This window comes from Enhydra lutris, unplaced genomic scaffold, assembly GCF_002288905.1.
Source record: "Enhydra lutris kenyoni isolate GAN:26980312 unplaced genomic scaffold, ASM228890v2 scaffoldscaffold2, whole genome shotgun sequence".
In the NCBI taxonomy this organism is placed as follows: Eukaryota; Metazoa; Chordata; class Mammalia; order Carnivora; family Mustelidae; genus Enhydra; species Enhydra lutris.
The window spans coordinates 39,591,902-39,619,754 of NW_019154086.1; the positions used below are offsets into that span (position 1 = coordinate 39,591,902).

At 38.3% G+C, this 27,853-nt stretch overlaps 2 protein-coding genes across 5 annotated transcripts in view; one reads left to right on the plus strand and one right to left on the minus strand.

Moving 5' to 3' along the window:
* LOC111147632 (ceruloplasmin) overlaps positions 1-15,296 on the plus strand; it is a 47,818-nt gene extending 32,522 nt beyond the window's left edge. The window contains exons 12-19 of the mRNA XM_022503821.1: positions 901-1,108; positions 2,680-2,819; positions 3,961-4,089; positions 7,041-7,147; positions 8,604-8,820; positions 9,220-9,359; positions 10,497-10,659; positions 14,753-15,296. Coding sequence (XP_022359529.1) covers positions 901-1,108; positions 2,680-2,819; positions 3,961-4,089; positions 7,041-7,147; positions 8,604-8,820; positions 9,220-9,359; positions 10,497-10,659; positions 14,753-14,769 — 1,121 coding nt within the window. The 3' untranslated portion in view covers positions 14,770-15,296. The remainder of the gene's footprint in view (positions 1-900; positions 1,109-2,679; positions 2,820-3,960; positions 4,090-7,040; positions 7,148-8,603; positions 8,821-9,219; positions 9,360-10,496; positions 10,660-14,752) is intronic.
* Positions 15,297-15,594: 298 nt separating this feature from the next.
* LOC111147639 (HPS3, biogenesis of lysosomal organelles complex 2 subunit 1) overlaps positions 15,595-27,853 on the minus strand; it is a 38,365-nt gene continuing 26,106 nt past the window's right edge. For 2 of the 4 annotated variants that reach the window (XM_022503833.1, XM_022503853.1), the window contains 7 exons: positions 27,102-27,335; positions 25,658-25,843; positions 25,122-25,310; positions 24,501-24,608; positions 20,721-20,927; positions 19,934-20,024; positions 15,595-16,433 (listed from right to left, as the gene is read on the minus strand). In XM_022503833.1, coding sequence (XP_022359541.1) covers positions 16,306-16,433; positions 19,934-20,024; positions 20,721-20,927; positions 24,501-24,608; positions 25,122-25,310; positions 25,658-25,843; positions 27,102-27,335 — 1,143 coding nt within the window. In that variant the 3' untranslated portion in view covers positions 15,595-16,305. Of the gene's footprint in view, positions 16,434-19,933; positions 20,029-20,720; positions 20,928-24,500; positions 24,609-25,121; positions 25,311-25,657; positions 25,844-27,101; positions 27,336-27,853 lie in introns of those variants that run through there. The other 2 variants (XR_002640647.1, XM_022503845.1) reach the window with 2 other exon arrangements.

A 27,853-nucleotide genomic window follows, 5' to 3' on the forward strand; every position in this document is an offset into this window, starting at 1 on the left:
CTCTGTAGCCTTCATGTATTGTTGGCTTGTTGGCTGTTTGTGTTTGAGTGTCCCATGCTAGAATGATAGCCGTGCAGCCTCAGAGATACCTGTGGCCTGGTTCTGAACGAGTAAGACAAACTGAAACAAGAAAGAAAGAACTTTAACCGAAATGTAAAACACACTAACTTGCTTCGGCTTTATCTGGTTCATCATATACCACTACAACATAAGACAAGTCCAGTGTCACCTCTTCCTTCATTCATTAGGCAAGTGTAAATACAACAGTCAACAAAAGCCATAAAGTGCCTTTTCTTGTGAAGTGGAAATTCTAATGCAGGGAGACAGACAAGAAGCAAGTATATTTTTATATATAAATGTATATAAATATATATATACATATATATATAAAATCAAGTGGCTATAAACGTTATCAAGAAAAATAAGGCAGAAAAAGTGGCTTGTGACTGATGGGGGAAGGTGGGTAACAATTCTTTGAGATGATGACAATTAACGAGAAGCTTGAATAAAGTGAGGACATAAGCTATGTGGATATTTTGGGGAGGAGTATTCCAGGCAGAGGAAACAGCAAGGGCAGAGGCCTTGAGGCGGGCAGAGGCCCTGAGGCATGCACACACTTGACCTATTCTAAGAACAGCAAAGAAGCTTCTGTGACTGGGACAGAATGAGTGCTGGCTGATGTGATCATCCAGGAAGAGGAAACAGCAAGGGCAAAGGCCCTGAGGCAGGCACACACTTGACCTGTTCTAAGAACAGCAAAGAAGCCTCTGTGACTGGAATAGAGTTGAATGGTAGCTGAGGTGATCATCCACCTGAGCCACGTGTTGATCCTGAGTGAGCTGAAGAGCCATAGAAGGTGCTGAGCAAAGGAGTGACACGCTTTCTTATTTACCATTCCAGGGACTTTTGATGTTGAATGCCTAACAACTGATCACTACACAGGAGGCATGAAGCAGAAATACACTGTGAACAAATGCAGGGGACAGTCTGACGATCCAAGCTTCTACCTGTCGCACAGGACCTACTACATCGCAGCAGTAGAGGTGGAATGGGATTATTCCCCAAGCAGGGAATGGGAACGGGAGCTGCATCACTTACAAGAACAAAAGTAAATCTCCAGACTCGGATTCCCAATTTTTTTTTAGTTTTCTCTTTCGGAGAATTAAGAATTATGCTAAATTTTAGAAACACGAACAGTTGCATTAAACTGTAACAACAGAACCATAGCAGAATGCCTCCCAGGAACCTTTCCTCATTAATTTCTGTTCTGGCATTTTTCTCACAGGAAAATTTCTATCTATCTCATTTGATTCTTTGTAGTCGCTCTTTCTTTCTTTTCTGTTGGATTGTCTTCTTATGCTCATGTGTCCTTATCTTGCTATTGATTGTCAAACTTAAACAAAAATCAATGCCTAAATTCAAACCTTAAATATTATTTCCTTATCAGCCGTTTGCTGCTTTTCTTATTTTTCCTTCAGAGAGTTCCTTACCGGTTCAGTAATCTGTTCTTTTACATTCTTAAAACTATTATGTGTGAAGAATATTTTAAATTCTTGAGGGCGGTATAGTAGACATGGTCTATGTCCTCTAAGAAGTCATAGGAAAATACGCTTCAAAACCACCAACAACATGAACATTATAGAAATGTAAAAAAATAACTTCATTGTGAATAAGTTTAAGTAAAGGATCATTATTGGAGCTTTGGAAACTGCACGTTAAGCAGTATCACCAGACACTTCGTGAAGACTTTTCCAACCACTCTTTCCTCCATCCTCTCACACATCATGCACTAAGCTTTCACGGATATGATTTGAGAGATCAGACATGTGTTCAGATCTGGGGTGCCCAACATCTCTGGTAACCTATAGCTAAGCAAATGTTAGCTGGTTAGTTTGACTGACTAACGGGGAGTATGTTTGCAGTATAAAGTAGTGAAAGGTTATTTCAAGTGACAGGAGTAAAATAGTCAGAAAGCTGCAAGAGTTGGGGCTTCAGGGTGGCTCAGTTAGTTGAGCAACCGACTCTTGATTTTGGCTCAGGTCATGATCTCAGCGTCCTGGGATCGAGCCCTACTTCAAGCTCTGTGCTCGGTGGGCAGTCTGTTTGGGATTCTGTCTCCCCCTTTCCCTCTGTCCCTTTCCCTGCTTGCAATCTCCCTCTGTCTCTCTTGCTAAAATAAATAAATAAAAATCTTTAAAAAGAAAAAGTCTACAGGGGCCATGAGGAGTCATTGCAAACTTAAAAGGAGTGGTTGAAAACACTGGGCCATTTCAGCTCTTATAAACCAGAAATACTGCAGGAACCAGAGAACCCTTCACAGATGAAATCTGGGCTCAGAATTTTAGGGCTAGAGAGAAATTTTAAAGATCATCTCATCTCATACCTCATTTTGGGGGTGAGGAACCTGAGGGTCAACCAGGCAATGACTAGCTGGAGGTCATTTTAGCTAGTGGAAGAGTCAGCACAGGTCTTGGGTTGCTCTCCTCCCAGCAAGGAGCACTTTCTACCATGCCTATCTAGTTTCAAAGTCTTACTCTTTCTTGCTGGAATAGGGGAATGCTATTAAAAATTTGCAAAATTACTTAAATGAAAACTGTGTTTTTAGTCAAAATTTTTAACTCGGTTTCCACTTTCATTAAGAAAGTTACTAACCTTCGTGTGTGTATTGTTTTTTTGAAGTGTTTCAAATGCATTTTTAGATAAGGAAGAATTCTACATAGGCTCCAAATACAAGAAAGTTGTGTATCGGCAATACACCGACAGCACATTCAGAGTTCCCATGGAGAGAAATGCTGAAGAAGAACATCTGGGAATTCTAGGTACTCTAATCATCGGGTGTGGGGTAGCTATGCATCCAAGGGTTTAATTTCCCAGTTCACAGTCCAAGGTATTGAAATAAAAATAAAAGTTCTGTAATAAAAATGAGAAGCCTGTATTTTCTAAAAATATTTCAAAAATATTGCTTATTTTCCTCAAAAACAATGTATTATCCCATTTGCTAGTGAAATTATATGTATCTGGTATTCATCAAATTGATGCCTGTGAATTTTGGTGAAATTCCTAGAAATTATTTTCTAATGAAAATCTTCATCAGATTCTCTCTGTTATTCCACCTCTCTTCCAGCTCCCAAATCATAGTTATTAGTTTTTTTTTTTTTAATTGCCATCTAGTAGTTAACTCCAAGAGAAAAAAAATGTACACATAGACAAGGAAATAAAGAAAGAAAACATTGTTACCATACACAAGTCATGGGAAAAGTTGCTTTTGATTTTTCAGGAATCCTTTTAAGAGAGAATGTCTAAGAACTTGACCAACAGTTGTCTTGGGAATTTTCTGGAAAATCATCAAGTGCAGGGGACATCACTCCCAACCCCAACATATTTCCATACTAACAGGATACCGTGAGGCGTGTTCTCCTCAGCCCCTGAAATAAGACACCCAAGGGAGAATGGCATTGTTACTGGGTTGTGGAAATTCTTAGCAGCAGACTAGCTAAGATTGGCTACAGAAGAAGGTAGAAATGGGAGGGGTAGTGCCACCCACCCTTCCAAATGCTATACTGCCACAAATTCACACTCAGGAAGGTCTGGAAGTCCAAATGCAGAGAAATGAAAGCAAGTGCTGCCCAATGACTCTTGGTCAGGGTAGGGTCATAGCTGACTCAGCAGGATTAGGCCATTGCCCTACAAGGGACTTTCAGGCCAAAACATCCTGTAGGACTCTTGATGAGAAATGCACCCCCGGTTTCCATTTCTGGAGGCAACCATTCCTAGTGTTTTTATTCTGAATCCTCTGAGACCAGGTGTAAATCCAAGAGTAGTTTAGTATGAAGCAATTTGGCAATTTAGTATGACTCCTGCCTTCATGCTAAGAAAGTTACCTGATCTTTGCTTCTATTAATGAGTTAGAACTTCTTATCTGATAGGTATATAAGCCACTCTTCTTTTTTGCTCTTGCAGGTCCACAACTTCATGCAGATGTTGGAGACATAGTTAAAATTATCTTTAAAAACATGGCCACAAGGCCCTACTCAATACATGCCCATGGGGTGAAAACAGAGAGTTCTACAGTTACTCCAACTTTACCAGGTACTCATGGCGGGGGGGCGGGGGGGGGCGGCGGCGGGGGGTAGTGGGAGGAGTGGGGGGTGGCATTTTAATAGACTTTACAGGCTTCCCACAAATGACTGTTATCAGAGAGGTATTCCTTCTAAATGAGTGTCTTAAGGAAGTGAAGAAAGAGGTGGTTAAGACTGCATTCAGGGGGGCGCCTGGGTGGTTCATTCGGTTGAGTATGCCTTCAGCTCAGGTGATGATCTCAGGGTCCTGGGATCGGCCCCTCTGTCGAGTTCCCTGCTCAATGGAGAGTCTGCTTCTCCCTCTCCCTCTGGCATCCCCGCTCCCCAGCTTGTGCTCTCCCTCTTTCTCCCCCTCTCTGTCTCAAATAAGTAAAATCTTTAAAAAATTTAAAAATTTTTTTAAAAAAGAGGGCATGCAGGGGGGTGTATCTGTGTGTACGCCTCCATGCACATACAAGGAAAGGGAAAGGAAGGGAAGGGAGAAAGAGAGAGAGGGAGAGAACGAGAGAGGGATACACAGAACTGTAAGGAAAACATCTGTGACTACTGTATCTGCAAATACTCAAGGTGGAATGAGCAGAGATGATCTCTCCACACCCACACAGCATTTACTGCATACTGTGTGTGGTTGAATGCTTCCATGCCGGTAGCTGAAGGCACGGTCCTAAGAGCAGAGACCACCCCATGGAATTTTAAACTCCCCAATTCTAGCCCAATATCTGGCATGTACTGGAAACGCAATAACTTCAGTTAACACAGTACAAAAGCTGGAAGAGGTTAAATACACTTCTTTTAATTAAAAACTATATTTTTCTTCTTTCAGTTGTAAAGTTGGCTTCTAGGAAAGGGCTATTTCTTAGTAATTTAGCAGTTCCCAAATTTGGCAAGTGAGAAAAAAATGGGTGAGAAAAAATAAATTACACTATAAAGTTGGTTGTGTGAATTCAGGGGATTAGAAATAAAAAGCCCTGTCCTTGTGACTCTCATATTCTTTCAAAAGAGATAAATATACATAGTATCAATGTATAAAAGGTGCTATGGAAAAGATTAAAGTGAATGAGAGAGAGGAAGTAACAAGAGCACTGTTTTAAGTAGGGTGATCAGGAGGGCTTCTTTGAGGAGGCGCCACTGGTGAAGACACCTAAATGGTAAGTCATGAGCTACAGGGAGTTATGGGGGAAGAGCATTCCAGGCCCTGAGATGGGAAGAGCAAGGGGGCTAGAGGCCAGAGCAAACAGGAGACAGAATGTGAGATGAGATCCAGGGAGGGCAGGGGGCTGGATGCAGGAGGAGGAAAGGGAACCTTAGAGGCCGTAGTCAGAACCTCAGATTTTATACTAGTAACCATGTGAGGGCTTGAGCTGGAGAGTGATGATCTGATGAATACTCTGTGAAGTCCTCTTCTGGCTGACATGTGGGTTAAGTGACTTCGGAAGACAAGACCAGAATCAAGGATCAGTTAGAGGACTACTGCAATAATATGAGTTTTAAAAAAATGAGACTTGGACCAGGGTGGAAGCAGCTGAGGTAGTAAGTTGTCATATTCTGGTTGTTTTTTAAAGGTGGAGCTAACAGCCCCTGCTGAAAAATGAAGCATTAGGGAGCATTAGGGAAGGAGAGTCAAGGACAGCGCCAGGCTTTTGGGCAACCACCATGGGTAGCAGAACAGGTTGGAGAATGGAGAAGAAAAGGAAACATTATTTTTTGGCTGAAGGGATTTTAAGAGTACAGATGAAAAGATGATAAGTTCAGGTCGTGAATCTGTGCTCTATATTCTCAGTGAAAGGTTTTGCTTAGAAAAAAGGTGATGATGCAGGGGTGGGTAAGATGGAGGACTTGAGGAAAAAAGAAAAAGTCTACCACATCTCTTGAGACTATCCCTCCTGTCCTGTTTGATTCCCTAGAAAAGGCTGGCCAGACTCTGGCTAATGAAAGTCTAAAAGTATGAATATGTAACAGTGAGGTCTACATAAAGGGAGTGGATGGTTAAGAGGCCACACAGACAGACCACACAAGTCAAGGTCTGGTGAGGAGCTGGATAGGAACCCCTGAGGTAATGCGAAGCAGAGATCAGCCTGGAGAAGAGTCCAGAGCACAGGGAAGAAGGTCAAGGCCTTGGCAAGTTAGGAGGGTAGAGCAACTGGCTATCTTCAAAGTGTCAAGGTCTAGGGTGTGGTAGTGTCCCGTATGTGACAGAGCTGTGTATGGTATGACAGAGTGGGACAAGTTAGTGACCCATAAGATCCCATGAGCTAATGGCTCTGCACCAGGAATTGTGGAATCATTAGGGATAATGATGAAAAAGGAGAAAAGGAAGGCCAAAGTGAAACCTAGGGAATGACAAACGGCATGTAGGTACAAACACAGAGAAGGCTGGGGGAAGGTGTTGCACTGGGGGAAATCACTTGATGGTTGAAGAGTGTTTTACAGGAACAGACTTAAAGCTAAAAAAAGATCTGTTCTAAAGTTCCTTCAAATTGTGATATTGGTATTGCCAGGTTCTAGCTTGGTGGTATTATATGTGTGTGTGTATATGGCTAGTTAATCCCTGACTGACAAAGAAGATCTAAAAGTATGTCTTGGGACGCCTGGGTGGCTCAGTTGGTTAAGCAGCTGCCTTTGGCTCAGGTCATGATCCCAGCGTCCTGGGATCGAGTCCCACGTCGGGCTCCTTGTTCTGTGGGGAGCCTGCTTCTCCCTCTGCCTCTGCCTGCCACTCTGTCTGCCTGTGCTCGCTCGCTCTCTCTAAAAAAAAAAAAAATTAAAAAAAAAATAAAAGCATGTCTTAGAGTTTGTCTTAAGACTAAATTCCTAAAAACAATTTAGAGCTCTACTGCTTTTTAACACTAATTACCTTGACATTTCCAGTTTCTAGGTCACTAGTTATTAAGACTCAGTATATATTTATATACCAAATATATACCAAATATAATCAGATACATTAACACTTGATCAATTCAGGTGAAATTCGCACTTACATATGGAAGATCCCAGAAAGATCTGGAGCTGGAATAAAGGATTCTGCTTGTATTCCGTGGGCTTACTATTCAACTGTGGATCAAGTTAAGGTAAACTTTAAATCATTTGTGTTTTGTGAAAACCCCCAAATTAGACACACAGTTGAAGGAAGATGAAATTAGAGTTTTCTTGTGATCCAATTTGATCTTAAAATCCCAGGAAAGGAAGCTTTCCTACAATTCACTTTGGTTTCATTTTTTTGGTTTGTTTCTTTTTAAGGATAAAGTTGTAACTGTGTTAACCCTATGACTTCTGATTGTGGGTAACACAGAATTAAATATTAATGCAGTTATTTTATTTCCTTTTTGACATAAAAATACATTAAACCCAAAGAACTGAGGTACATGATTTCAGAGCTCTATTAACGATAATAGAAGTGTTGATCTCAGTAGTCAATCTAGCACAACTAAAGCTATTTGATTGAATATTTCAAAGCCAACAAAACACTCAACAACTGCAAATCAAAACTTGTTCATAGATTCATTTGTAGAATTAAATCTCGAGTCCAAACCTCTCTCCTAAACTCTAGACCTAGCTATGTATCAGCCTACTGAACATCTCCACAAGCATGTCCCACCAGCACTGGAAACCAGCCACTCTAACATGGAATTGAGATCCATCTCCCCTCTTGTCTTTCCTATAGCAATACCACAAGTTCCAAATCTACTCATTTGTTCAAGCTGGAACCCTGGGTATGAAGTATCTAGTTCTTCCCCTTGGCTCACATAGGCAGTCTACCCACCTACATATAATTCAGTCTATTCCTTCTCTCTATCTCCACAGATCGGGTCATTGTAATTTGCCTAACTACTGCAATGGCCCCCAGGATCCAGTCTCTTCCTCCTTCAATCCTTCCTTCACTCACCACCAGGACGACTGGTCTAAAATGCAAATATGTTGCCATGCCATGTTAAATTTTTCAATGGCTCCCTATGACCCACAAGATAAAATCTAAAGTTGCTGAACATGATAGAGCTTGAAGGCCTTCTAGACCTAATCGGCCATTACTGACACCCCCAAACCAAACGTCTCATAGATTTGTCAATTGTTGTCTTCCTCCTCTGTGTCCATTTACACTTTATGAACCTCCATCGCCACAAGTGATTCATTTCTTCCATCCTCTGTTTTCGCTACTAGACTAAGTTCCTGGAGGGCACAGGCTTTGTTTGATTTATCTCTGGATTTTGAGAGATGAATTGAGGTATAGCGCTCAATTTATGGAATAGGCAATCCAACACCATCCATGGGGTTCTTTCACATTGCTGTTCATTAGCTGAGCTAATATTTGGCTTCTGCACGTACTTCTGTTACTTCAGCATCACCCATTCAACCTACCTACCATTCACCATTAGTCCAACTTATCTACAAGTGGAGGTGACTGACCTGACAGCACCACATTAGGCAAAGTCTGTGACTTAAATCAGTCCTTCTAAAATTCCCAAGGTCCCAGTTGTCTGAAATGCTGACTTTATCGCAAGGATCACTGATGTTTTTGCTTGTTTTCAGGATCTTTATAGTGGATTAATTGGCCCACTGATTGTTTGCCGGAGATATTACATGAAAGTATTCAATCCCATAAGAAAACTGGAATTTTCCCTTCTGTTTTTTGTTTTTGATGAAAATGAATCCTGGTACATAGATGACAACATCAAAACATACTCTGAACACCCCGAGAAAGTAAACAAAGATGATGAGGAATTCATAGAAAGCAATAAAATGCATGGTATGAGACATTATTTTAACCCTAAATTCCCCCTTTTCTTCCTTCAAATGAAATTAGTTTGGAGACTATTCATTTTATAATAAACCAGTTCTGCCTTACTCTGTATGTGAGTTAGAATTCTGTTCAAAGCAAAAGCCGCCTATTAACTTCTCTCCCTGTTCCCAAGTCTCATTCCCTTTTAAATTCACACTTAGGATTATGGATTTTGGTGCTAAATGACTAGAAAAGAAGCGCGACTTTATTGACCTGAAAGTATTCATTTCCCCGTCTGTAGTGAAATAACTTCTATTACCTCAAAAAGGTCCCATACATTAACCTAGTAATCATATTGTCATTGAAACAGCTACTGATTTAAAATATCATGAAAAATAATTAAAAAAAATCATGTGATTTCCCCAGCCATTAATGGAAGAATGTTTGGGAACCTGCAAGGCCTCACAATGCACGTGGGAGATGAAGTCAACTGGTACCTGATGGGGATGGGCAATGAAATAGACTTGCATTCAGTACACTTTCATGGCCACAGCTTTGGGTATCAGGTAAGAGTGATCCACTGTCATTATTCTTGCCCTATTGGAAAGTGTTTTAACACAAATGAAGAAAATATTTCCTTAGAGAGACTTATGAAAAAAAAGTTTCAAGAGACTACTAAATTATTTCCAAAGAGTGTGCCATGCAGCAATTTCAATTGTTGTCACCAAACTTTGTTACACACTGGGCTCTTCATTGGATTTTTAGTGGGTTTTCATGGAGTTCTGCTCACATATTTGCTGGGCGAGGCATGTGAATAGACTCATTAGTAGAGAGGGTGGGAATGTCCATATGATGGATCAGAGGGTAGAGCCAAGACTTTATTATAAGTTTTACCTGTTCTAACTTCTGAATCCTGAAATGGCCTAAAGTGAACAAGTTTATCATTTTGGTGTGAGGCAACTGATCGGTCCCAAGATCTCGAGGCTACTTCTGCTTCTCAGCCAATGCTGATTTCAGTAGGAGTCAAAAGCTCTCTTTCTTACCTTTGAGTTAATGTAAAAAAATTCAGAAACTACCACAAAGCCCATTGCAGAAAAGGCCATTTTGCTCTCTGTAACTTGGTTTACACAGATGTTATATTCTTAGGGGACTTGCAATTCTGTCCTTGCAGAAATACCACCCCCCTCCCCACAAGTACTCTGTGTCTAGTCTAGCCTCTACCTGAACTGTCTCAGGTTCTGGTTTCTCCCTGGGCCTCCTTTCCTGCTTCCAGCATTACCCTCCCTGCCATAAAGCTTCACAGACCAGCTCATCTAGATAAGGTTCAGCAAAAGTAAGATTGGGACTGAAATGAGGCACAGCTAAATTCTGTTGTGTAACTCAAGTGCAACGATAAAAGGCAAACTGAAGTTGAAGTGTAAGAGGTGCCACATGATCCAAATGGATGAGTGCACTCTCCTCACATCTTCCCTTCACACGCACTTTGTGGCCCATCCTGCCAGGCACTCAGCAGTACCAAGACAACATACCTCACTGTTTCTATGGACATACAAATGTGCAGGATCTCTCTCCCTCTCTCTCTCTCTCTTTTTAACATATTCATCCACTTTTTGAATATCCCTGAGCTGGCCAATGAAAAATTATTTGAATGAACTCTCACATACAATAAACATTATATAATATTTGTCATTTTTCTAATTAAGCACAGGGGCATTTATACTTCTGATGTCTTTGACGTTTTCCCTGGGACATACCAAACTCTAGAAATGTTTCCAAGGACACCTGGAATCTGGTTACTCCACTGTCATGTGACTGACCACATTCATGCTGGAATGGAGACTACTTACACGGTTCTGCCAAATGCAGGTGAATATCGAGCTAGCAATTCTAGAAGTCATGTATCACCAATATAATTAAGATGCACTACTTTGCCTAAATATTTCCCCCAATAGGAAGCATTCATGAATTTGCTGCCCTGATCTCTTCCTTCTCTACCTCGAAATAGGATTTTTTTTTATTGCTAAATGGTGTGGGATACAGCTTATCCTCTGATCGCTGGTCTGATAACAGCACCAGAAGTCTCTCAGCTAATACAAACAGACACCACTCTGAGGCAGCGCAGTTATTCCTAAAGCTGATGTAAGGGAGTGGTCATGTTATTTACTGAAAGGCTAACAAAAGACACACTTAGAATTTAATTTCGTTTTTACTAGGACACATTTAACTTTTTTTGTAGTTGTTCTTGTGTACTTGGCACACAAGAAACTTCTCCCCACCCATCCTCCCCAAAACATCAATATAATTTCAAGTAGTCAGTCAGGCAGAAATGATGTCATTCTGTACTTCTAGGGGTGAGGGAAAGTATTGTTGGTCACTGTCAGATTGTTTTAGTCCATTCAGGCTGCTCTAACACAATACCAGACTAGGTAGTCATTAAACAGCATATATTTATTTCCAGAACTGTGAAAATAAATATATGCTGTTTAATAACTACCTAGTCTGGTTCCTTCCCTGGTTACAGACTTCTTACTTTATCTTTGTATGGTGGAAGGGACAAGCTAGCTCCATGGGGCCTCTTTGACAAGGGCACTAATCCCATTCATAAGGGCTCCACCTTCACGACCCAATCACCTCCCAAAGGCCCTACAAAGTTACTCTCAACCACAAGCATTAGGTTCTCAATGTAGGAATTTGAGGGGACTCCAATGTTCAGACTATAGCAAAGATCCAGGGGAAAAAAATGGAATCTAAATTCCCTGTTTCCCCCAGACCATCAATAATACTCCCTCCTGAAGCACAGGAAACACAGGAAAAGAAACAGCCCTTTCCTGGGTAAATAGTCACAAAATGTATTCTACAGAGAGAAATTCTGGTGTGTGGTTGCAGCCTTTGGTGTTTCTTGGGTCTTCTGAGTTCGGAATTGTTGGAATTGGTGATGGCCAACCCAACAGGGAGAAATGATGTAGAGAAAACAATGCTTTGTGTTTCCTCTTCAAAATGGGCATTAAAGGGGACATGTAAGTGAAAGAAAATATAGAAATAAATCTCCCCCAAATTAAAAGTCATTCAAAGATCAACAGTGAGTGCAAACGACAAGTTTTCATGTCTGCTCCAGGGTTTTACACAAATACCTGGTAACGTAAAAAACGATTCTCGTAAAAGCCTTTATTACAAAGAGTGGTATTGAGAGCCCCAGAACACCGAAGATGGGAAGAGGCAAATAAACCGCTGGGTTCAATGCCAGTAACTCCTGAACAAGATGAAGAGTCAAATATGAGAGAGACAGGCAATTTTCTCCACAATGAAAAACATCATAAGAAAAGAACTGTAGATATTCTGACATACTTAATGTAATGCTTCATTTCCCCTACCAGAGGAGGCATAATAAAGACCTCCCCTGATAAATATAAAAGGTACTTTCTTTTTAGACTGTGACATTTCTACTACAGTCAGATAGTCTTTTGTCTGTAGGAAAAAAACTTGCCTAGCTTTCAGTTACTTACAGGTAGGGACTGTATATTCTGTATTTTAGTAACTACTGCAATCCAATCCGATACTCTGCATGGTAAATACCTAACCACCTGTTAATTCAATGAAAAGGAATTTTTAAACTTTTTTGGACATAATTTCAGACTTACAGAAACGTTGTGAGAAGAGTACCAAAAATTCCCATATACCCTTCACCCAAATTCCTCAACTGTTAACATTTTACATAGCCACATTTGCTTTCCCTTTCTCTCTCTTATCTGCCCCCCACCCTCTCTAACGCACATACAATAGTAAATACATATATAAAAAGTTAAATGTATATAAACAGAGTAAATATATATATATTTCCCAAAAATAAGGATATTATTATATATAAATACAATATACCTATCAAAATTAGGAAATTAAAGATGATTTAATAGTATAGACCCTTTTCAAATTTCACAAATTATTCTCATCACGTTCTTTACAGAAAAAGAAGATCCCACTCATGTGTTGTGTTTAGTTGGCTTGTCTTCTTAGTCTGAACAGTTTCTTTGTCTTTATAACTTTGACTTTTTTTAAAGATTTATTTATTTGAGAGAGAAAGAGCTGGGTGGGGTAGGGAGATTCTCATGCAATATCTCCGCTGAGTGTAGAGATTGACGCAGGGCTTGATCTCATGACCCTGAAATCATGACCTGAGTCAAAATCAAGAGTTGTTCGCTCAACAGACTGAGCCAACCAGGTGCTCTGAGTTTGACATTTTTAAAGAATACAGGGTAGCCACTTTGTAGAATGTCCTTTAATTTGGGTCTATCTAATGTTTCCACATGACTAGATTCAAGTTATGCATTTTTTGGCAAGATTCTCATGGAAGTGATATTGTTTTTCTAAGTACACATGTCAGGAGGCACTAGATACTGATTTTTTCCCCCTTACTCATTATGTTAACTTTGAGCATTTGATTAAGGAGATTTCTGCCAGTTTTCTTTATTATAAAGTTACTATTTTTCTCTTTATAATTAATGAACATCTTGCAGGGAGCAAAGTAATTTTTCTTTAGTTAAAGCAGTACTAGAATGAGACATGTTTTTAAACATATTAAAAAAAATGGAAATTTCTGCCAGATACCCATCAACAGATGAATGGATAAGAAGATGTGGTATATATATATATATATATATATATATATATAATGGAATATTACTGAGCCATCAAAAATAATGAATTCTTGTTATTTGCAATGATGTGGATGGAACTCAAGGGTATTATGCTAAGCAAAATAAATTAGAGAAAGACAAATATCATATGATTTCACTCATTTGTGGAATTTAAGAAACAAAACAGATGAACACAGGGAAAGGGAAAGAAAAATAAAATGGGATGAAATCAAAGAAGGAGACAAACCATAAGAGACGCTTAACTCTAGGAAACAAACTGAGGGTTGTTGGAGGGTAGGAGGGAGAGGTAAGGGTAACTGGGGGATGAGCATTAAGGAGGGTACTTGATGTAATGAGCAATGGGTGTTTTATGCAACTGATAAATCACTGAATTCTACCTTTGAAACTAATAATACATTCTATGTTAACTAATTGATTTTAAATAAAAAAGAAAAGCAAAAAATGGAAAAATAGAAATGAATTGAGAATAATTAGAACACTACATCAAAAAACTAATGACATACTGTATGGTGACTAACATAACATAATAAAAAAACAATAATTAAACAAAATAACTAATATTAAAAATGAGAATACAGTTAAACCACATGACTTATACAGTAGTCCCCCACTTATCCACAGGGGATATGTTCCAAGACCCCCAGTGGCTGCCTGAAACCCTGGATAGTGCTGAATCCTATATATAACTATTTTTTTCCTATACATACATATCTATGATAAAGTCTAATTTATAATTAGGCACAGTAAGAGATTAACAACAATAATAAAATAGAACAACTTTAATAATGTACTATATAAAAGTTATGTGAATGTGGTCTCTCTCTCTCTCTCTCTCTCTCAAAACACCTCATCCTGGGATGCCTGGGTGGCTCAGTTGGTTAAGCGGCTGCTTCAGCTCAGGTCATGATCCCGGCGTCCCGGGATCGAGTCCCACATCGGGCTCCTTGCTCAGCGGGGAGCCTGCTTCTCCCTCTGCCTCTGCCTACCACTCTGTCTGCCTGTGCTCATGCTCTCTCTCTCTAACAAATAAATAAATACAATCTTAAAAAAAAAAAAAAACAAAAAAACCCACCTCATCCTGATCCTTCAGGATATACTAATCTTTCTTGTTCTTGTTATGGTATAAGAAGATAAAATGTGAAGTGAAGTGAATGACATAAACATTGTGACATAGCATTAAGCTACTATATTGACCTTCTGAGGAACATCTGCCTCTCGACTAATTGACCATAGGTAACGGAAACCATGGATAAGGGGGGACTACAGTACTGTTTTTAATAATGGTCTTAAAATTTCTTTTTCTATAGAGACCAAGTCTGGCTGAAAGAAATAAATTGGTGATAAGTGGAAAAAAATATTCATAACAATGTACGTGAAAGTGATGAAGAAAAAGTTTACTTTGGAATGGCTATAAGCATTAAAAAAAAGACTGAAAACATACACTTTCATGAATTTGTGGGGGAAACTGTTACTTTGTATCATATGAAAAGATCAACAGATACATGACTGACTCTAATACAATTATAACTAATTTACATAGGTCCTTCATACCACCACCAGGAGTTTATAAAACTGTATTCTCCACCCCCACCCCCAAAATCTATGCCCAGATGTTGTCCCTGATGGTTCTTAAAGGATTGCTATAAAGATTCATTGAATTGTTTCCAACCATTGGGTTCCCATCAATCCCTATAACATGGTGCTGCTATCATTCTTAATGAATCAGCAGACATGGGGGCGTAGGTGTCAAGAAAGTAAAATATTACTTTAAAATAATAATACATTAAAAATTAAAAAATTTAAATGAAATAATTTTTAAATAAATAAATTAAATTAAATAAAACAAGGTAAAATAAAAAATTAAAATAATGCCAATCCACCTGGATTTTGTGAACCCTTGAAGAGACAGTCAAAAGGAGAATAATCTGGAACTGGAGAAAGGCAAAATTGACAAACAGTTCTACAGATTATATCCTGGTAAAGATGAACACTGACATCAGGAGAAAAGTTTCAAAATACAGTTGTGGCAGATGTGTGGTGAGTAGCATTTTTGCCCAGCCTTAAGTAAAGTCGAAGCACACTATTGATGAGCTGAACTTGGACTCAAAATTGTTTAATAAGAGGTTAAAAAAGAAGACACAACTGTGAATACAATGATACATTTCTTTATTTTCACATATACTCTAGCTAGAAGAGCTAAAGTACACATCAACAAAAAATAGAAACAAGGCTTTGGCTGAAAAACATGCCTCCAACAAATTATGTTAATGGCCAGACAAGAAAACATTTAAGTTTGTAAATTTCTACTTCATTGGTTCAGGGAGAAACCACAGCATGAGTTTTAAAAGTAACAAAAAAGTAAAGTTTGAAATCTTTTACTGTGGGAAAACATTAACCTCTTTCTCAAAGAAAATTATTCAAAGAAGAAGAAGAAGAAGAAGAAGAAGAGAAAGAAGGAGTAAACTAATTGAGAAATCTGGAAAAAATCAAGAAGAAATATTCTTTCAAACAGAAACCAAATGTTTCTGGGGTGAAAAAGATTGTCACTTCTCCAACAACACTGATTTGATATTACTTGGAATAAAAGTCAGTGTCTACTTTTAAAAACATATACCTTCTTTGAAAAAATTCTTAAGTTTTGTGGCTTTTTATTTACATTCTGGACAATTACATGGATGCAGGTCATAAAGTACCAAACTAATAATACCACCACCGGGTAAGCAGCCTGAAAGCATCTGCAGTAAATGTGCTTATTCGATATGAAAATCCTTTATTTACATTTTTACTGGATATTCCGTTTTTGTTTTTTTTTTCAAAGTCAGTCTTCTATGGCATTGTGGTATTTTTCCAAATGATACCTTCAAGTCAATGATTTCTTTCGACTGCAATAAAGAAGATACGGCAAGAAAAACGCTGCAGTGCCATCTTCTGGGAGGACATTCAGGAAATCCCGTAGTTCTAGCTCCACAGCAGCAACTGACAATGTTTCTGTTGGTAGGACATAGTATCTGAGTTAGAATTGAATGTCTGTCTTTCATCCAATTTTCTTAACACTCAACTAATTAGAAGCTCAGTCAGGCAGCAAAATGTTATAATCACAAAAGGAAGGAAAAAAAAGATTGGTCTTTAAAATCCACAGACTACTTATGGTTTTAACAACTTCTTAATCTTTCTAAAATGCTTTTAAGTTTATTTTATATTAGTTCCCTGCAATTTTGATTCACTGTTTCATTGCTGGATTATTACATCATTTTTTCAATATACTTCTATTAGCCTCTAAAGAAAACTAAAATCATGTGGATACTGTCTTTAATGTTAGGGCTGTATTGCAGCTAATTTATAAAGATTGCTAGGAAAGGAAATACTATTAATTGATGGATGGCACTTTCCTAAATTAGTTCCTCTCTATTATGAGATTTTCATGTTATTAAGAAGCACAAATCTGTCTTCACGACCATTTTTTTCAAACCTGTAAAATAATGTACTCCTGTGTATATCTTTAGTTACTAAGGGATTTAGGAAACATTTTTATAAAAAGAACTATGTAATTTTATGATTCCATTGCTTCTTGATCCATACATGCTGCCCTCTGCTGGGAAAAGAGGGGGTGACCTTTCAGAACAGTGTTGGTGATAAACACCCGTGTCATTCCCTGTGTGATCCTCACCTGCCCACCGCTTACTCTATCTGCAGAGTGACTAGAATATAAAATCTCCTGCTCAGATGTGTGCGCATCCATCCAAAGTCATTTCTCTAATATTCAGCATCCTAAATCAACGCTTACACAAAGGGCTGACATGCCCCTGTTGCTAAAAAGTTAATGAATAGATCAGCAGCGATGAATGGGAAAGATCCCTAACTCTGGAGTCAGACAGATTCTGTGACTTTAAGAACGTCACTTAACCTGAGTCCCAGTTTCTTGATCTATAATGAGGTGGTACCATCTGCTAGCTTCTAGAGTCCTTTGAGAATTAAATAAAATACAATGATGCATATCTAAAATATTAATAGAAACTTAATTAACAATGACTACTAACTAGTTTACAAAACCTATATGAAAAACATGAATTATCAGTACTTCCCTATCAAACCAGTTTATTTAGCCTAAATGTGTAGCCTATAAATAGTATCCTAGGTATAAAAAGAACTGTATCAAGGTTATAGAGCCAACAAAAGTCTTACCACTGCCCAATTCCCCTCTTCTGCCAACCAATGAGGGGCTGATATAGGTTATAACTCCAAGAATAAGGTCAATATCTTAAATATGTAGAGGACTTTATATCCCCCAGTGTGTCTAGAAAATATTTATCAGATGCTGAAAATAGTTATTTCTGGCTGATGGGATTTTAAATGACTTTCTAAACTTCATTTTTGTAATTTACTACAGTAGTAACATTTTTAGCAATAAGCATAGTTCATTACCACAAAAACAGTAACAAGTATTTCCTGGAAATAAGCCAATCACTAGCTCCAGTTTCAATGGCTCTGCATGGGTGCAATGGTTCTCAACCAGCATCATTTTGCTCCCCAGGGACACCTGAAACTGTCTGAAGGCATTTTTATCATACTGGAGAAGTGCTACTGGTATTTAGCAGCAAGGAACGCTGCTAAACGTCCTAAAATGCATATACACAAAAGAATTATCAGTCCAAAATGTAAATGGTGCCAAAGCTGAGAAACGCTGCATTGGATATACAAGAAATCCAAGCTCCCTAAGTATATGTTATATAGATTCCTGACTTCCATCTCCAACTTTGCCATCTTACGATTTTGCCTAATGTTTGTTCTAGAATCAATACGGAACTTCTCATTAGTCTCAGGATACTAAAACATTGGGCTGCTTCTGGTCACTCCGTACGTCGCAGACCTGGAACTCAGTTCCAGATCTCCAGACTCTAGTCCTGGTGTCCTCTCAGTGCACTACCGCTCCCTTGGAAATGGACCTGAAGTTATTTAGGTGTCTTCCCTTCAAATCAATTAATAGAGAATGCTTCCTGTGGAGAGGCATATGGCCGGTGAGGAGGGCACAACAGGAGAAATGAATAAAATGCTATACCAGCTCTTGGGGCTTTGGAGTCTAATAAACATAAATCACACCCAGCACTTAGTCCTATGAGCCACACACATACAGTCAGGCATGTGTGTATGCACACACATGGATATATTCTGATGATACAGGAAAATGGAACATTTGGAGGAATGATTATGGGTGGGTTAGGGGTAGAGGGGACGTGGATGTGGATGAGGAAAGGATGAAGTCCTTTCAGATGATGATGCTGCTGAGGTACGGAGATGTGGGATAGTTGCTCTGCAAAGTGACCCACACAAATAATTGGTTCCAAGTTGTGAGATAAACGTGACACAACGGGGACAAGGCAATCAAATATTTGACATTTCCACCTTCCAAAAACCCAAAATTCACTCAGGGAGATAAGTAGGACAAAAAGGTAGTATCAAGCCACCACATCTTCCTGGTCACAAGCATGCAACTTTACTTAAGGCATCTTCGGAAAAACACCCTCCAATCGCCACAGGTTCTAACACTTTAAAAACCAGTCACATCAGCTGGAAAACGCAATTCCAGAACTGTCCATTTCTAATCGATTATGCACACTGAAATCAATATAACCACACCCTTTGTCATCAGGCCAACAATTATCTAGTGACAGTAACACATAAGACTAGAGAAATTTATAACCATATATCTATCATGATTTATAAGTGACTATGAATTTTGCAAATTCAAACAATGCCTATGCTGTAAAACACTGCATTATTTATAGATTCTCAACTTTTTTTAAAAAAAGATTTTATTTATTTATTTGACAGAGAGAGAGAGAAACCACAAATAGGCAGAGAGGCAGGCAGAGAGGGAGGAGGAAGGCAGCTATGCTCACCATTTTACCACCAACACCCTATCAGAGAGGGAGGAGGAAGCAGACTCCCCGCTGAGCAGAAAGCCCGAAGTGGGGCTCGATCCCAGGACCCTGGGATCAGGACCTGAGCCGAAGGCAGAGGCTTTAACCCACTGAGTCACCCAGGTACCCCTAGATACTCAACTTTTAAATCCTTGGGAACCTTGTTATTCCTCAATACTTGCTTATAATTATAATTAATAATAATAATCTTAATTTCCTATATGAAATAAATTAAGCACTCAGATCATCAATAAAAATATAACTGTATTAATGGCTATTCAAGTTTTTAAAATACTAAGGTTCTGAGTTTCTATGACTATGTTAACTTGTTAAGTGCTTGAAAAGATTGACTTAAAAGCATCAGCTCCATGGCTGAGAAGAGAAGAGATAAATGAATATCTAATGTGAAGGGAGAGCATATCAATGCTGAACTAAACTCTTGAGATGATTCTGCTTAGACCCTCTTCACCTCATTTGAGAATCTCAGGACTAGAGGAAGCAAGACCTCAGCAAATTATGGAAACTAAAATTAAGACTCATTTATAATCAAACAAAAAAAGATCATTTTACCTTTTAATGATGACAGGTAAAGCTGACCTTTCTCTCCACCACATTTTATTCTGTGACAAAGTTCAGGCAGCAGTTTTTTCCACCACAAAGTCTATCTTAGGAAAAAATGAACACATTTTAAATTTGATGCATTTTACATTCAAACTTCCAACAAGAATAAGATTGTGCAGGAAAGCACAGGGCAAAATATATCATGTTGGTTAAGGTACCAAAATTTGTTAACAACAAAAGTTATATCAGCAGCCAGTCTTCTGTTTAAACTATAACATAAATCAGGTTTGTAACTTGAAAATCTAATGACATGGATGTTGTACGTATGTACTTGGATATTCTGAAGAAGAAACGTAGACATGTTCTGTTATCTTTAGGTGACAAGAAGGAAGGCCAGAAGGGGGGGAGGGAGGGAGGGAGGAAGGGATGGGAGGGGAACAGGAGGGCAGGGGAGAGTAGAGTACTCAAGTTTAAACTCTTCCAATTTCTCAGCTAAAGATCATATAGTCCAGATAATATTTTCCCATCATACATCATTTCCCAAATCTTCAGGTAATATCCTATTTATTTCCAAGCAAAAGGTTTTTAATAGAGATAACAAATAATCACCATACATTTTAATAGCCTCTAACGGTACTCAAAGCACATAACATATTAAACATATATGCTCCTTTGACCCACCCAGACCTGTGAGGTTGGACTGATATAATTTGTCCCCATTTTGCAGATAAGACAACAAGATCATCAATTCTGATTATCAGGAATCAAGCCTAAAAGAAATAGCTGAAAAGCGTACCCGATTCTCTTCTTTCAGTTCATGATTAGCATATGGAATGATCGCCTCTGGGCATCTTTCTAACAATGTGTCTATACACTGTTCATACTCTTTCAAACGCGTCTGACACAGGACATGGACACTGAGGCCAGCGATACTGTCTTCTGAGAGTGGCTCCAGGAATGGAATAATGGAAGCTATGTCAAATGAAGGACCACATATAAGAGACTATGAACAGAAAAGTGAAATGTTATGGAATGAGGCCCAAAAAACTAAAGCACAATATATAGTATAACATTTTTTTTTAAAAAGACCAACATCCCTTGCCAAAAAAAAAAAAAAAAAACAGAAAAAGGAAACAAAAAGATGAATGCAATACAATATTTATTTATAAGTCTAAGCAGACTAAAGTATTAAAGAATTTTGAAACCACCTCTAGTTTAAAGAATAAAAATCTGCTTAATAGAAAGCAATCATTTCTAAATTAATATGGTTTTAGTTGCTTTGTATAGACTGTAAATTAAAACTAATGGGACTATTTTAGGACTCTATTCTAAGGAAATAATCAACATTGTGATCAAAGATTTATGTTCATTTCACTTCAGTAGTAATTGTAATAATGAACAAGTAGGATCTATGTTAAATAAGGGATAAGTAAATTATGGTACATTCATATGGTGGACTATTATATAGCCATCAAAATTATTTTAAAAGTCTAGTTAATGAGAAAATGCTCATAATAGAAAGATGAGTAAAAAATATCAATACAAAATTATATTTAGAGCAGGATCAACTTTATAAAAACTACACAGCTACATGCACATAAAGAAATGCCTTTGGAAGATCACGGAGATTTGAAATAGAAATCAGCTCACTGGATGGAAGGACAAAGTCCACTTTTTATTTTTTCACACCTGTATCTTCCAAATGTTCTATAATAGGCATGTACTACAAATATAACCAAAAATAAAATTTAACATTTAATAAAACTAAAGCAATTGTTAATAACCTAATAATTTGTATCAGTACTATTTGCCACACGCTGAAAGACAGAGTAGGCAGTATTTGAGTATTCAAATACTCAAATATTCACAAAATTGAGAATTTTGTTAGTATTTTACTTTTAAACATTTAAACTATAAATATTACTACCACCAAAACATCTCTACTTTCACTTTCTTCTGGATAAAGATGAGATGGTCATATCCTGACTTTTTTTCTTCCTGTATCCTTTTTACTACAGCATCTTCTCAGACGCACAAGAGGATATGGAATGTGAATTATTTGTTTACAGTCAGCGTGATTATTTTATTCCAAATATCTACCAAGGAATGGCTAGGAGTATAAGGTTGGTCCCTTTCCTTCCTGCAAGTTCAATAGTCATCTTCATCTGAATAATTTCCTGACAACAAGAGAGCAAGCATGATAATTGACCACTTGTGGGATCTCCCACATGAAAGAAAACACCGATTATTTCTACTTTCAACTTTTGATTAATTTGGATAATGGGCAGGGTAGGAAGGAGCAAGGCATGGGTAACCCAAGCCCTGGTTAAATGAAGCTAGTCAAAGCTTGGTACAAAATTGATTACCCATGAACATTTACTTAGTTTTATCCATATCATCAAAAAGTTTAAAAATAAGAAACACCAGACAACACATATATCACTGAATTTAAAATGCTCCAAAAGTTATTACTACTCTTAATGTCATATGCTTCTTAGCAGTATTGTTTTCAGTACTGGAAATGCCCTTTGTTTTCAGTATTGGAAATTACCTTCTTTCCCAATATATGCACATTTGTTTCCTTCTGTGATCTAGGTCCCTCATTCTCAGCCAGCTCTGTAGGGCTGGAACCCACAAACCCTGTCTTCTCTACCTACACAATCTCAGGAGTAGTGGTTGGCAAGGAAGTGGGGGAGGGGACTGTGACAATTATGGTAGAAGGCAGGGCACTGACTAGTTACTGTGTCTTTCCAGATAGGAGCTTTTTGACATTAGATGATTTATAGATAGCTTTTTAAGTATTGCACAAATATACTATTACAGTGATTGAGGATAAGAGATAAACACTCATCAAATCTGTGTGGTGACAGTGGGATGCAGGGCAGAGGGGAAATCACACAATTTTGGAACGGTTCTCCAGGTAATTCTGAACCTCCTATTCCTCTAGGTGAAAACAAATGAGATCTTTTTGTTTCTTGATGGTTTTTTTTTTACTTAATGACTAAGACCAATCAACCCACTGATAATCTAGAAAGAGATAAAATTAGGAAAACAATTTTTTAAAGTATAGGTTGACTACATTTCTATCCTTTAACAGCAAAGATTCCCAGAAGAATGTATTCTTTTTAAATACTTTAAAATGAATTTTAAAAGATCACTCAATTACACTTTTTCAAGCAGTGATTATAAATATGCTTTGAAGCTCTATCTGGTAAGATTTAATAGCACTAGTTACAATTGTGATTTTAAATACGTAATTAATACATATATTCTGGGAGGGCAAGGCCCTGCCTGGCTTATCCAATGCCACAGAACACATTTACAGCACATGCTTGAGGAATAATTGTTTAGTGAATGTATCAGAGGCTAAGTCCTAAGGAGCCTCTGTACTGTAAGGGGACTAGAGATAAGAGCCAATAAGAATTTTCTCTGGCAATTCTTTATGAATGTAAGTAACTCTATCTTTGGATATACAATTCAGACCTGTCTAAAGGCTGAGTCTAAGCAATATGGGCTCTTCAGTTTCCTTCCTGGACCCCATCCCCAACCTGACATTTTGGTTTCTATAAGCAGTAAGCACACTTACACCAGCTCCCGATGTAAATCAAGGGATTACAAACTCTAAAGTCTAAAGAGGCCAAAACAGATGATGGAAATGAATGAAGGCAGCTGGATGTAAGGGAAATGGACACCAGGCACCATATCTGGACGAGGAGGACCCAGAGATAAGAACCGTGGCAGACAGGACAACATGAGCACTGACCACGGAGGGGAGCCACTAGTTTGCTCTAACTCTCAGGTTGCAGAGGCAGTGAGAGCCCCCAGGTTACCAGTTCTGCCTAATCTTTCAAGAAAAAACTTGAAAACTCAGAATTCTTCATTTGAAATTTCAATTGTATATGTTGGCACTACATTGGGCAGACCAAACAAAGCAAATGTGGGGATATATTCGGTCCTTGGACCACAGGCCTCCCTGAAATAAAGTCATATCCATATCTAGCCCAGCTTGGCCCACCACATCAAAGATGGACTTTACTTCTCATTTGTGGAAAAAACAGTATCACGATCAGAATTCTCACAGGATGATCTACATTTTCTGATCACACTTATTATTTTTTTTTTAAGTTCTCCTCAGGAGTCAGATAAACAGGCTACTTTAACCTACTTTCTATAAGACAGAGAGTGGTGAGCTTGGGCTAGAGGTCTAACATGTATGAGTGAATACGAAACAAAAAGTAAACTCCATCAATAAAAATCGCTAAACATTTGCCATACTTCCATTTCACAAAGTGTTTCCAAGGACATTCTGAAAATAAGGCAAGACAGTCCCATGACCTGGTGAACTCACTCTCGGCAGGCAACAAAACCAGCCTCTGGGAGCCACCAGCCTTCCTCTCAGCAGTTTCAGGCAGAGGCAGGAATGCCCTCCAGAGCTCCTGAGTATGCCGAACTATGGATTTTCTCCCCACAAAAAAGTATACACTCTGGATTAACAGGACAATGAGGTTTTACCAAATTTAAATCTGATACTATATGGTAATATGCATATTCATAAAAAAGAAGCATTCTTATTTACCTGTAATTTTGAAAGGTCTTCTGTATAACTTTTATCCACTAAGGAATCGGATGATATTAAGACATTAACCCAAGGATAAACTAAGCCATAATGACTACAGGCATTAATCTAAAATGTAAAAGAAATTTACCATAAGCAAAATACAACAAAACAAGATTCTCTTCATCTATTCCACCAAGAACAAGCAACTGCTAATCTTCTGCATGTCACAGAATTAGGCGTATACTTTCCTGGGAATGGAAAATCAGACTTGCTGATTCTCACTGAATAAAACTGCACCAAAAATGGGGGGGGTGCACTAAGTATTTCCTTATATATTTTTTAAATTTTTTATTTATTTTTTTAAAGATTTTATTTATTTGAGAGAGAGCACATGCACAAGCAAAGGGGCATGTAGAGGGAGAGGGACAAGTGGACTCCAGCCTCCCTGCTGAGCACAGAGCCCAATAGGGGCTTCCTCCTAGGACCTGTGGACAAGATTTAAGTGTATTTTTAATTCCTGCTTATAAGATATCTGGTAATATAAATTAGGTTTAATTCTAAGCCATTAAAAATCACAAAGTATACTACTGTAATGTGTGGTATACAAGTTTAATTTAACATGTTATTCTAGTCTCTCACCAGATCCTCTGATGTTCGCAGTGGTACGGTGTCAGGGGGCTGCCTCTTGGATAATCTCCAGATGTACTGCGATGTGAGCTTGAAAAAGAGTTCCTGGAGAACCACATCTGGGAGACCTGCTAAGAGCTGAGCTTCCCAAAGGTCTACCAAGAGCTGAGGAATGATGTCTTCATCCTTACCACAAAGCACCTTGAAAACAGTGAAATAAGCCCCCATAGCCCAGATAAATATAGTATCGATCAAGTTATAGCTAGTCTGAGTAGCACTCCATCATGGGGACCATGTATTTAATAATTTATCATTAGCATTTGTGCTATGGCAAAGTAGATTGAGATGTTTGAACAGAAACCAGATTCCAGGTTGCATGAATGGAATTTCTCTAGATACATCCTTTTAATGTGTACTTTTATAAATTGGTGACGTGTAAGTCTTCTTTTGCAATAAACAAATGAAAACACAGTCTTTTATTCTGCTTCCTGTCCCACACCAGTTTTATCAGCCTGTCCAGAGCCACTGCATTTTGAAAAGTGACAAACCTTAAAGAAGGAATCTGCTTCTTCAACTCCAATTTTGTTGTTCTTCTGTAAGCCCAGGACTGAAGCCACAAGCAGGCCAGGCTGAGTGTCCTTCAAGTGTGCTGCCAGCTTGGTTGGAACAATCTGTCCCTTTCTCTGTTGAATCAATAGCCGGGGTTCCAGAATGAAGCCACATACCAACTTCATCTTCAGATAAACAAGAAATTTAGGGTCAAAATGTACACTGCGTTCATCTTGAAAATACATGCCAGTGCATTCAAGGTTCATGGTTAAGCTATTAATACTTCAATCTCAATTTTTTCTCTAACTACAAAGTTCTCATTCTAAGAAGGACATCACTGTTAATTGTCTTTGAAGAAGTTATTAATATTTAAGTATCAGGATATCCTATTTTTGTACAGAGCTTTATATTTAAGTCTACTTGTTTAAAAATAATATACCTTGCAAATATAAAAAGACTAGACCTTAAGAAAATTCATCTTTCTAAAATTGTACTCTTCAAAGCAGAGGACACCTCGATGTTGACTCGCTCTCTTCATCGTAACGAAACATGTCATTTGTACCATGGTAAAGCACTTCTGCTGTCTTGTTTTAGAAACTGAAGTCATACTGTGGGCATCTGACCACAGGCAACAAAATAAGAGTCTAGAACCACAGGATCCAAAGCCATATTGCCTGCTCCAAACCCTGGCTCGAACACTCATGAGCTATGTGGTCTTGGACGACTCCTTTCTCCCTCTTTGTCCTAGTTCCCTCATCTGTATGATAGGTATAATAACACATCTAACTTAGAGCACTGTTGCAAGAATTAAATAAGATAGCATACACAAGGGGCTTAGAATGGACTGGGGGCATAATAAGTGCTCATTTAACATTACCTTTTAATTTCCTCCTCTGCCGGATTAACATCTATGGCTCATGAACCTAAATGGGCTCTCTTCGAAGGAAAAGCTACCTTTTCTTCAATACTGTCATTCAATATCAATCTTCCTTAATGTCATTTGTGATTTTCTCAAGTGCAGGCCATTTCCTCCACTACTAGACTCCTAAGGCTCATGGTTAACATCCCGCTTGCTGTACTTGAACACAAAGCACTCTGTTCTGTTTCAGTGGACATACCATATCCCTCACGCTAGATCAGACTGTCAGCTCAGGGCAGACGCTATATATTCTTTAGAACCAAATACTGTGCTCTGAAAGCACCTGATGCAAAGTTGAGAGGTCTTTGGATACCCATTGCTACCACTGATCACTCATTTCTTTTTCATTCACCAGATCAAAGCCCACGTACTCCCACTTTGGGTCACTTCTTTTCTAGCATGAGGTCTATTCTCCTTTATGACTAAAAAGAAATGAACTAGACAGAAGCCAGAAGAAAACTAAACACCTTAGGGCTACCAGGTCCTGTTTCAGCCTGCTGTTAATACCAAGCAGGGCACTGTACCTCTGGATGGCTTTTCATTTCATTTCTGTGCATGTCAAGATCTCCCATTTTCAGAGCCATTGCTGCTTTGGTCAATGTCACTAAGATCGATGAAAACCCGGAAGTATCCAGCTTGCTTAGATAGCTTATGGCAGTTAAAGGGTTAATATTCTTCATAGAAGGACTACAGAGAATATGGGGCAGTTGCTTTGGCTCAGCTACATGGAACATCTGGACCACTTTTGCTGCTAATTCCTTTAATGAACATGAATAAGAAATAAAAGGTCAGTTAACCAACACAGAGCTACAAAATCAGCAAAAAAAAAAAAAAAAAAGAAAAAAAAAAAAGAGACACAAAACCAAGATGTAAACTTCCAAATGAGACACAATTGTAAGTATTCTGTTTGGATTTAAAAAGACAGAGTGATAATGTGGGAGACCTGAGATGACCTGAAGTGATCTCTTTGCTGAGGTATAATGCAGAAAAAGTGGTGAAAATATGTACAGAGATGTGGCTGGCATTTCTAATTTTAATAAGAGTTCAAAAGAAGAAAATAAATATTTGATTAAATTACACTTAAAAGACATTTAAAAATTCCAGCTTAGTACAAAATATACCTAATGAGGTAATTTCTTAAAAAAAATTCATTTCTCTCCAAACCTTAAAGTATTTGGTCTTATAATGTTCAGCTTTGGATATTTGACTCAATTCTTTCTAAAAACACAGGAGGGGCTAAAAACAAGCCTTAACAATGTCTTAAGGTCACTGGGCC